At 42.0% G+C, this 12,014-nt stretch overlaps 1 protein-coding gene across 1 annotated transcript; it reads right to left on the reverse strand.

Moving 5' to 3' along the window:
• Positions 1-1,097: 1,097 nt before the first annotated feature.
• On the reverse strand, positions 1,098-1,423 carry LOC133914348 (transcription factor UPBEAT1-like). Its single transcript, XM_062357465.1, has one exon. It carries the CDS (start codon positions 1,348-1,350, stop codon positions 1,111-1,113), a length of 240 nt encoding a protein of 79 aa, XP_062213449.1. The 5' UTR covers positions 1,351-1,423; the 3' UTR covers positions 1,098-1,110.
• Between the last annotated feature and the right edge of the window lie 10,591 nt (positions 1,424-12,014).

Below are 12,014 nucleotides of genomic sequence, written 5' to 3' on the forward strand. Positions count from 1 at the left end.
GTTCGTGTGGACCCTGCAGCGAAAGATTTTAACGCGGCGCGGCCCAGTCGGTCTCCTGCCCCCTACCGGCGGCACCGCCGAGTGTTAGGCACTGGTTGCGGGTGGTATATGCGTAAGATGATGTTAAATATGTTGTCAGGTATATGTTTAGTTGGACGAACGGTATCAATTTGTTTAGGATAGGGTGAACAGATTCTAGATGTTAACTATTTCATATGGAAAATTGGTCGAACGACCTCATACAAGCTCTATTAACTCTTGTAATTACATGTATTTAGTGATGATTAGTGAGTATAAGTGAGAATTAAGAACAATTAGTTATACATGAGTTACAATTAGATGTTATTAATCATAATTAAATATTATTGTGAGTAATTAGCGATGAATAGTGGCATGTTAGGTTATACTTAATTGAACTTAGTAAAGATTAGTACTAATTAGAGTATTGTCGATAATTATAATTATAAATTATTGTATTATAAAGAAATTAAGTTATAAATAGATATAATACTTATCTTTTAGTAACTAAACACATTCATATATGTATTTCACATATTTAATCAAACACTCTCATGCACCGTTCCATACATCGAACCAAATATATTATTTGCACCATCTTATTCAAAATCATCCTATTTTAACAGACGATCTACTCCATACAACTTAGTTCATCCAACTAAATAGTACCTTAAACAACGTGCCATCTGCCGGCGCCGGCGGTAGAGTGGCAACTTTGTCTGGTCGCAGTCGCACGGGAGCAATCGCGACATATTGGGTCTTTCCTGGGAAGGTACACGAGTTGCATATGTTGTGCGTTTTAATCTCACAACACATTTAACTTTGGTAACTCCACGAAATTAAACCACGGCTGTTCTATATTACACTTACACTGCAAGGACGCGAACACACACTCAAGGTTCACAAGTATAAATGATTTCGAATACAATTATTAATGAATCAAATAGCATATCCAGTAAATCTGGCACGCACGGAATTTAAAGCAAGAATAAGAAAATCGTATGAATGAATTGGATTATAGTGTATCGATCGACGGATCGGATCATGGACACAGTTGACAACATTTTGTATAAGCGCGCGCACAAGAATTCATCACTCGTCGGAGAGCTTGTCGAGCAGCATCTGCATCACCTTGACCTGTACCTGCAAGTCCTCGATGTAGCTCGCCGCCTCCCTGAACAGCTCGCCGAGCCCGCACGGCTCGCGGCAAGCCGGCACCAGCCTCCGCAGCTCCCTCACCTGCTTCACCAGTCTAGAGTCTTCCAGAACGTCCCTCTCGCCCATCGCCGGCGCCATCGGCCGTATCGCCTTGCTCCTATCTCCTGATCTCATCCTCGACCCAACGCTTTCCTTCGCTGACGGCCGAAAGGGATGAGCCAAGGAGGAGTGCTCTTCTACGGAACAAGGCACATCACTCGGGCAGAGTCACCAAGTGCGCACGCATATATAGCCGCAATCTTTGTTGTTTACACCACGGATGGATAGGGATTGCCGATTGCGAGAACATGCGCAACACCCAATCATGTGCCGGTGCGGCTCCAGATGCGCATGTCCGAGCCGTCACCGCGAACCACCTACAAAAGGATGCGCACGCGGCTTATTCTAATGGCGCCGTTGCTGCGGTTGGCGGGGCACGGCCGGTAATATATTACCGCCCGCGCCGCACACCCGGCCGGCGGCTATCTTCGCGGAAAGTTTGCGTCGCCATTCCGAGCAGAAGTGCATGTTGGTAGGCGCCATGGTGCATCGATCGATTGATCCATACGCCCTTGTATGCCTTTTTGGTGGTAGAATTGGTAGATCAATCAGACGAGGATCAGTAGCCTGCTAGAGCGCGCGTGTATGGGCGTAGCACGCTTAAATGCTTTGTTTGTTTGGCGTCGCAACGGGCCGGAGCGAGCACATGCAGCCACATGCACGATGCCATCCAACAAACCGAAACGCCAGCTGCATCCGTCGCTATTATATCGACTGATCCCTTCTGTATGTATGAAGGCATGCATTCTATGAGATATGTTGTCAGTTACTTGCCTATCTAGCTTCTATACCCTTCACTACTGCAAAAGCTATTTTTTAAGATAGTTAAATTTTATTTTTATAGACAGTTCATATGACAAATCGTTTGAGTAGTAAGTTGTGACCCCATACGGTTGGGGACCACCTGTAAAAATTAATTTACACAGGCGGTTCCTTATGTAAACTGCCTGTGAAAATAGAGCTATTTTTACATGCGATTCATATAAGTAACCGGCTGTAGAAATGTCGCATTTCTACAGGCGATTTCTTGTTTATATAAAGAACCGCCTGTAAGAATGCAATATTTCCACATGCGGTTTCTTATGTAAACCACCTATAGAAATAAAGAATTCACACAGGCGGTTCACATAAGAAATAAAGAATTCACACAGGAGGTTCACATAAGAAACCGTCTTTAGAAATTTATTTCCACAGACGGTTCCTTATGTGAACCGCCTCCGTAAACAGTAGTTGCTCGCGGGGGAAGCTTCATTCATATAGGGCTCATTGTCCGAACGGAGCAGCTCGGAGATGGCAACGAGATTTGAAAGCAGAGGGGAGAAGGTTTTGTTTTTGAATTCCTTGGAGTAGCCATCTAAGGTAAGGATATCTTATACCTAGCTAGCATCTTTTTGAAGTCTAGATTTAGATTTAAGGTTTAATCATGGTTTGGATGTGATCTAGAGATGCTCATAGTTCTAGCCATTTAGATCCTCGAATTAGCTAAAATTTGTGGTCAATTCTGATTAAATTGTGTAGATTTACATGATTTTAGCATTATATTTTAAAAATGTAGCCTCAATTTGATGTTTTATATCCTCTAGGAGTTTTTTTTTTATCATGAATGTAGACTTTTTGATAGATCTAGATGTAGAGTGAGAGAGAGAGAGTAATAAATCTATATTGTTTTGAGCCAATTTTTTCCATTGTAGAGGGGTCGGAACAAACCGATTCTGGGGATTTATCCTTCAAAAGCTCCCAGACCATGGAAGTGACGTAGACGATTCAAGAGATTGCTAATCAAGGATCTCTATAGCCTGATAGGGAGAATGACCTGCTTACCAAGACCTTGGGGAACAAAGAACACCCGGATCACACTCGAGGCATCAGATCAAAATTGGGCTGGAAGTATGGGTTCCTAGATGTCGCAGGCCAGTACAAAACCTGTAATAGATATAAGAAGACCCTAGCGGAAGAGATACAAGAATATGTTAAGATCCAGTTCATAAAAATATGGAATGAAGAAAGAAAGGGCGGTATTAATGATAATAGAGGAACCAACCAACCTAAGTTTTTAGAGCAGTATTGGGTCCACGTAGGCCGATAACCTGATATATCCTGTGGATGATATCATAGAGGCTATCCCTTGCATGCTGCATGTTCCGGTCGATAAGGGAGACTTCACTGTCAAGGCTGCCATGGGCCAGGCTATTCCAGGCCATATGTTTCACAATCAAGACATTTCAGCCGGTTATACCAAGAAATAAGTGGACTCAGTACAACAACTTTTTATGAAATACAAGCTAGAATCAGCATACCTGAGGGTATCGAGATTCTCGATGAGGCTGTTGGCAACTTTATTTTGTGACCCAGATGGGATATCATCTTCATCCATCAGCAATCACAATCGCCAGTGTCACGGACGCCCCTCGCGCCCAGCAACAAGCCTCTCCACCTCAGGCACCTTCGCCCTCGCGTCCAGTCTCTCTACCTCAGGCACTTTTGCTCTAGCGCTAAGCCTCTCCACCTCATGCACCTTTGCCCCAGTGCCAAGCCTCTCCGCCTCAGGCACCTTCGCCCAGTATCTCTGCCTCAGGCATCTTCGCATCGTGCTTCACCGTCTGCGACTCCAGCACCTTTGTCTCTAGCGTCTGCGACTCCACCATCTCCACCTCTAGTGTACGCACCTTCGACACTTTCACCTGAGTATCGGAGAGTCCCTATCATAGTTACCCATACGAAAAGACTCTAACATCTCCGGTGAAGAGGTGGCTTCTGTCCTCCAAAGCAAAGACATAATCCGCTTCAGAATCTCCAGTGAAGGGTGATCTCGAGAAAGAGACCGACAAAATCTTAAGTACCTGTCAGTTGGATTTCTTTTTTACACTGGATGTTCCTGAGAAATATGAGAATGACAAGCCATTTCTATCATTATTTTAACTCCAAAAAGGTCCATGAGAGATGAGAAAATTCCATAAATGGTACATGAGGGCATGATGTACGGGGTTCTCCATAATCATTGCTTCTGTCCTGCTAACATTTTTCTCAGCGGAGACTCCTATGTCATGGTGGATTTTAAAGGCATGCACACTTTGTTCCGCCGCGATAAACTTGACATTAATCTCATAAGCATGTGGTGCCTGTAAGTGCATACAATCTACCCCTACGTTCATATATCTACCAATGTATGCTATAGAAGTTAATGACTATTGATTTATTCTCTAGAATGTAATTTAACAATATGGAAAAGTTAAAGTTACCGATCGGATTTATTAATCCACAACGAATTTTCATGCCCAACTTAGTCGTGAAGTTGAGGACTGATGACCCTCAAATTAAGGGGAAGAGTAACAAGGAGAAAACACGGGTTATAAGAGAAATGATCAAATCACGTAGGCTTAAAATGCCAACTTATATAGAAATGGCTATGCTAGAAATGCAAGACAAGGATGACATCATGGCTCCCTACAACTTTAAGTAAGTGTGATACGTTAAGAACCTAATATAAGTATTCAACTTAATTGATCGATCAAAAACCTAACATAAAGATTCATATAGCGACCACTTTATTTGTATAATGCTGATGCCGCAGTCAAGCAGACTCGTGGTCCTTGACTTAGCTGATCCCCCCAATATCCTACCAGGATCTCATCGATATTATACAGAGGTAAAGATAGTCCCCATACATAAAATTCTTATAAATCATTTATGAATTGATAATTATTTATTGGCATTCAAATAGGGCCTATAAGTGGTACGAATTGAAAGATGGATATATGATACGGCCAAGCCAGATGCGATGACGATCTGTACATAATTTTCGGTAATAACACACTTCTAATACTTGTATCTCACTATTTATGACGAAGAATCTTATTGAACTAACGAATGCGTTGCATTTTTATTTGAAGTTCCACAAACAAAGTTTCGATACCGTTCTTTATGGATACTATGTTTGCTAATTTCTTAGTGTCAACGAGAGGTACACAACGAATCCCGAGGATGTAAGTTATCATTACGCTTGCACATTCTTATTTGATTATGTTTTCGTTATCAATAGTGAAAACTCTTTTAGTTATATTTTCATTTCAGACACGAATGATCGAACGTACCCATATCTCTCTCAAAGACGAAGGTATCCAAAACATCCAACGTAACATGTGCCGGTTCATCATGCACGAACTCATCCATAAGAGTGGCAGATTTTTCGATCACGGAGGCGAATTGGCTAGCTATCCGAGGCTTTGTGAGTGTGAGAGGAAAGACTCTTAGCAATACTAGCTTGTGATGTAAATTATGATAATATATGTACTTGTGAATATTATTGTACTTGCGTTAATTAAAACGCTGTTGAAATCTGTTTTGAAAATGTGTTGAAATCTGAAGAGAATAAAATATATGCTCATTATTATTATTTGAATGAAATAGTTTTTCACACGCGGTTTCTTAAGTGAACTGCGTATAGAAATCTATCTATCTACAAGCAGATGCTAAAGTGCGCCGGCTATGGAAATCTATTTTCGCACGTGGTGCACTTAAAGAACCGTCCGTGGAAAACTATTTTCACATATGGTTACTTAAGTAAACCATAAAGAATCGTCTGTGAAAAACTATTTTTATAAGTGGTTTCTTAAGTGAACCGTATGTGGAAATAGAATGTTTTCTACATGCAGTCTATTTTTATGCTTATGAATTTTTTTTTTATTTTCACAAGTTTTCAATCACAGACGGTTACGTTAAACGTTTATAAAAACTGATTACGAATCATTTTTATAAATAATTTCTGTAGTAGTACTTGTCCTTAGAACACCCTGGATTATTCTCCCGTCTGGCCGTCTTCACCTTTCTGTTGCTCACACCGGTCGAGCAGTCTGTATATTTTAGCAGGTTAGGAAGGCTTGGGATGACTCCTAATCACTAAGCATCAGCCCTTACACCGTCATTCCAGCTCAATGTGCATGTGTAACGTAGTGCATTTTTAGCTAGCTTAGCTAGGTCCCTTGCCCCTATTGGAACTATATGCATCGATGACACGTTCGTGCAGGCCATCTGGCATCTGGCATGCTCTGAATTAAGGATACTGATGATTAACGTTTTGCAATCACCTTATTATATATTATATATGGGTTTGCACCGAAAGAATGTGTTCACTCACAGATGTCAATGCCGCACAATTAGTCTATCAAAGAGCTAGTCTTTGCCACCGAAAAAAAAACTTATGGTAACTAAGGTTTTGCTAACCAGAATTTTTACATTGCTAGTATGATGTAAATGAGTTCGGCACAAAAATAAAAGTTGCACAACGTAGACTACAAAAACTGTTTTTAACGACGTCTTTTCTAATGAGATATTGCGCATATGCATACTCCCAAAATACATTGCTGTTCAATGCATGTTACTTTCAGTGTGATGTTACATATATTATTCTTGGGGGAGAGGTAGAGCGTGTGCTTCCCTGCAAGAAACCGTGATCAAGTGGCTATCATTATGCGCCAATGACGCTTCTACACGCGCGTGCAAGCTTGTCAAAGCCCATGTAAACAAAACACAAAAGAGACGCATATATAAAATACTACCTAGATGCTCACTGCTAGGACAATGAGATCTTAAACAATATATGTCAGCTAGTTATAAGGCTGTACACATTAAATTTTTGTCTATACAAATGGGAGGTAATAAGGAGAGATAAAAATTAGTCTACTCATTACATCTTCTAGTCATAAAAGAGTGTTATTTTGGATATCGATATGGTTACCAACACATTACTTTGACCACAAATTACTCATATAAATATATGCAAAATATACTACTTTCAAAGACAAATCTAGCTAACATTTTCAAAAGTTCAATCAAAATATTCAAAGAGATATTGACGGTTAAAGTTTTAAAAGGAGAGGGATGAAACTTGTTTCTTATAGAAGAAACTAGCTTTTAAGCAATCCTAAATGTTTTTAGACAATAAATTGATTTGAGAGACCTCAATAAATAAGCAACACATATGCATGCATTGGAAGCTTATTTATTAACCTAATTTCTTGCTCCCTCTCCTCTAAGATATCACCTAAGAAACAAAGCATTGGGAGCATTAGGTGGGCCTAACCATTATTAGCCTTCAATCAAATTATTGGAGTGATAAATTAGAAGCTCTAAGAACATACTACTAACTAACTAAGAATTTCTATTAAGCCCACTCTGGAAAACTACTTGTAATGTTTTGATGGGCCGGTAGCATTGAACTAACTTCCACAAAAAGTCTGCGCATATATATACTACTCCTATGTTGGAGATTAATTTGGTGACTTTTGGTTATCATGCACAGCTCATGAGGTTGAGCTTACAAAAGCGTGTTAGTAAAGGATTGCAGTTGTGTGTATCGATCCATTGATAATTGGTCTAAGGGATAAGCTTTGAGCCACATCTGGTGGTAGAAAAACATTTTTCGGAATTGTGCAGATCAATTGAAGGCTAACGACATGCCCATCCCTATATATGCAAATAACTTGTACGGTACTGCCGTCCACTCCATGCATGCCGGGCAGTGCGCTGTTGGTATCTCTCTGTCATCTCAAAATCCTTTGTGTAGACTATCAACAATAAAAATAACATCTTGATTCTTGCATGTATGCGAGTTGCTGACTGAAATGAACCAGAGTGTGATCCCCTCCTACTAGACATCTACTGAAAGACTGAACTATCTTTGGATTAGCGCCGAGAGAGAAGTATTTTGCTGAATCTATATATTTCTGGCTCATTAGTTAACCTGCATGACAATTGACACGCTTCCTTTCTTTTGATAGTGATTGCACGCATGCATCGCGCGCGGAAGTCTCTTTCTAATAGTCTTACTCTTACGTTCTTACCATACACAGTTGCAAACGAAATGAAAAGTTCTTAAATAGCAACAGCAAACAAGACATGGTCCCGGCCCCCAGTCCAGAATGAACAGTGACGAGGTATCAATCTGTTGAGTGAGTATGGATGTCTGATCCTGACACACAACTAGTTTATCGCGTTTGACGCCAATGGCCCAGAACGCATCCATTTTTTGCATTGCTCCTCCTGAAAATGATAGGGAATCTAGTGAAACAGAGTATAATCTTGCCCTATATATCCAACAGTAAGCGCCGACAAGTAAACGAGTCATACATCTCAGATTTCACATGTTTTCGCTCGTTTCCGATCAGAAAACAAAAAAAATACAGCGATACTACTACACTTTTACTGCAAACTCCAGACATCTATTGCTCCTCGTTTTATATATTCTTGCCGCCTGAGATCTATCATCTATGGGCCTATTTGGTTGCCTGCAGGGAGCCGGCCTGGCTTTACGCTTCCAGGCAACCATTGTTTGGTTGCCTAGCTCCGTAAATGGGTGTGACTTACGAAATGCAAAAACACTGTTACATCCTGGCTTCTAGAAACGGTTTTCGAATCTATTTCTCTCAGGCCAGACTGCAAAAGTGATATATTAGTGTATGATTAGTCGATATTAACTTATATTAGTATATTTTAAATTAGATTAAAGTTTAATATGATAAATTAAATACTATAGAGTGTATTTAGGCAAAATAAACATCATGTTAACACTTGCCTTTTTATTTCAATCTCATATAATATATACTCATATAAGCAACCAAATATAATCTCTTCTTACCTAGGTTAAACATATGCAACCAATCAAATAAATCTTATTATATCTCTCTAATCTAACAAAACTCAGTCTGACTCACTCAATACAAATCAGAATGAGCCATATTGGTAACCACACGGGCCCTATGTGAATGTGCACGTGATTATAGATGTTGACAGGATGCAGGAGCATGCATGCCATGCATATTGTGCGTGCCTCAACCGATTAATTCAATGGCAGCTAAGGAAACAAATTTTATAGATCCTCACTAAAAAGATTTTCGTGAGATGCATCTATACATCTATTTCGTGATTCAACGTCTAGTCTGAAGATGAGAGAATGAGTAGGTATATATCATCATAGGAGAGAATTTTTTTTTTAAGAACTGGTCCGGTAGAATTTGGTTCCGACAGCTGGTGCGTGCGTGCGTTGGTGGGTGCCCTCTTCTGTGCGTAGCACGTACGTGGCCGCGACCTTTACCTGCTGAGCTATCTATCAATCACCGTGAACGCACGCACACCATTGCAAAGTGACAGCGTCGCGTGTGCGCAGTGCAGTACAGGCAACTTTCTCATGTGTAAAGTCACTCTTCGGGAAAGGGAATCGGCTCCTGGTGTCTGGCGCGGGTCTCTCGCGGTTGGGCCGTTTATTTCGAGATCGACGGTCAGGGATTAGTGACACGAACATGGGCCGCCCGTCAACAAACTGGGAGAGACACTGATCCGGTTGTTTTCTGGCACGCTTGAGCATTTGTTGCTTGAGTTGAACATGAGCCTATGCTCTAGGAGAACAAAAAGATGAGCTAAAGACTTAAACACAGATTCTATTGTTAAACTTCTAACCATACTTGACAAAAACTTCAATCATTGTACTCTCTAAAAGACGGCATGCATCCTTTAAGTAGAGAGGTTTGTCTCCCTTCTGCAAACCAGCTTAGAAACGTGCCTGTCGGTGAAATGGGATCGGGGTCCCCGAGTCCTGGGGCCAGGACAGCACAGGTACCACATGGCGTCTTCCCTCGGGGATCATCTCCCCGAGGGTTCAAGAAAAGTCAGACCCGGGAGGGAGTGCTCGGGACCAAGAACAGTTGGTCCCTGAGTACCCAGAGTTCCTCGAGGACCAGAGAAGAGCCAAGATCCAGGAGGGGGTGCTCGGGACCAAGAGCAGTTAGCCCCCGAGTACCTAGAGTTCCCCGAGGACCCGAGAAGAGCCAAGATCCGGGAGGGGGTGCTCGGGGCCGAGAGCAGTTGGTCCCCGAGTACCCAGAGTTCTCCGAGGACCCGAGAAGAAGTCAAGCCCGGGAGGGGGTGCTCAGGGCCAAGGACAATTGGTCATCGAGTACCCCAGAGTTCCCCGAGGACCTAAAAAGCTCCTTACCGGTGGACCCCACGATGAGGTGTCAATCGGTGGATGGCCCGATACTGCACTTGAAAGGGAGCGTGGTCGGTCACATCCAACCACTCCCCCCACACCTGTCATACTGACCACGTCTGTCCCTGCCACCTCTTGGTAGGGAGGTGTGGGCACAATTAATGCGATGGGTCCCATCGCATATCCCTTCACGGGGCCCACAAAGGAAGACGGTGTCAGACCTGCTCTGACCAGACGAGCATGAGAGAGTACTCAGAGGCTGGCAGGTGGGCCTCCTCCCGCACCTGCTAAAGTTGGGACGTGAAGACCGACGGGACCGTCCGAGTAGCGCATTGTCAACCCTTTGTCACTTCAACCGTAGACCCATGATGGTTGTTTTTCATTTATGGTTTATGAGAACTTGTGCCCTCGTTCTGGGCACGCCCTGAAAAGCCTCCCCCGGTAGTATAAAAGGGGGGAGCACTTCGTAGAAGGAGAAAAAGAAGGGGGGTGGCAAGCCGAAGCTAAGTGAGAGATTGAACAAGCTCAGAGAGACCAGCACTTGAAGACCGGAGCTCAAGACTTGATAGATAGACAAAAAACCTTGTAACACAGAGATACAGAGAAAGGCATTCCAAGAGCCTTGAGAATATACTAAGCCACACAGGAGTAGGGTATTACGTCTCCGTGCGACCCGAACCTGCCTAAATCCCTAGTGCATTTCTTACTACCACCAGCAGACGATCATCCGTCTCGCTAAGATCTCACACATTTGCATTAACCCCACGTACGAGGTAGATCCAGAATCAGCCCCCCGGCCGAATCTCAAAAGGGATCCCTCAGGATCCCCGCTTGCGGTGTTCATCCACCGATAGTGCCCTATGCGTACCCTGAAAATAAATTGCATAGGAGAAAGAGCATGTGCTTTGTCAAAAACTACCTAATTTCTACTCAACCAAATTGCCCAACATATAGCACTTGCTCCAACAAGAATTTGTTTATGTAATTTATGATTGATCCCTCCTAACCAAGTATCCAGCATATTTGCAATACTAGTTAGAGGACTCAAACCACAAGAAGTTTGAATAGCCCACCAAATGAATCTAGCAAAAGGATGGTTAAAAAATAAATGTTGTATAGATTTATTAGTAGAACATAAACAACATTTTAGACTACCCTTCTATTATCTTTTCGCTACATTATCTTTTATTAAAATTACACCTTATTACAAATACCAAAGAAAGATCTTAATCTTCAAAGGTACTTTTAGCTTCTAAATAATATTCTTATGGAAAATTACACCATTGTTAATTAGAGTCTTATATATAGACTGCACATAAAAGATACCGTTCTGGTATAAAGATCATCTAAAGATATCTTGCTCGTCAGGTACACGTGCGACCTTGATGCTTTCTTTTTCTTGTCCTGCACGTGATCAGCTTATGATCAGAGCTTTGCAACAGAGCTTCATATATATCTTGTAATCACTGCGCACCATCCATGCCGAGTAAGATAGTTTTTTTTAGGATTTCCTAACCTTTTTAGAGTTTTTAGGGACGACGACCTAGTCTCTAACAACTCTTGATTGCATTGCAACAGACCAAATTTGAAACTTTTTTTTTTTACTTTTTAAGATGATGCAGAACTCTAACCTGATCGGTATTTTGGTGTCAAGCAGACTTGGGCTTAATTATTTGCCGGCTGTGCTAGCTAGGCCCGAGCCCGACCCGGCATTCTAGCGCGTAGTCCCGATTCATCTCTTCCGTTCCACAGCACAATC

The sequence above is a fragment of the Phragmites australis genome, chromosome 4 (assembly GCF_958298935.1).
Source record: "Phragmites australis chromosome 4, lpPhrAust1.1, whole genome shotgun sequence".
Classification (NCBI taxonomy): Eukaryota; Viridiplantae; Streptophyta; class Magnoliopsida; order Poales; family Poaceae; genus Phragmites; species Phragmites australis.

Excerpts from the sequence above, each read along its gene's own strand:
- LOC133914348 (XM_062357465.1), bottom strand. The coding sequence starts at position 1,350 with ATGAGATCAGGAGATAGGAGCAAGGCGATACGGCCGATGGCGCCGGCG.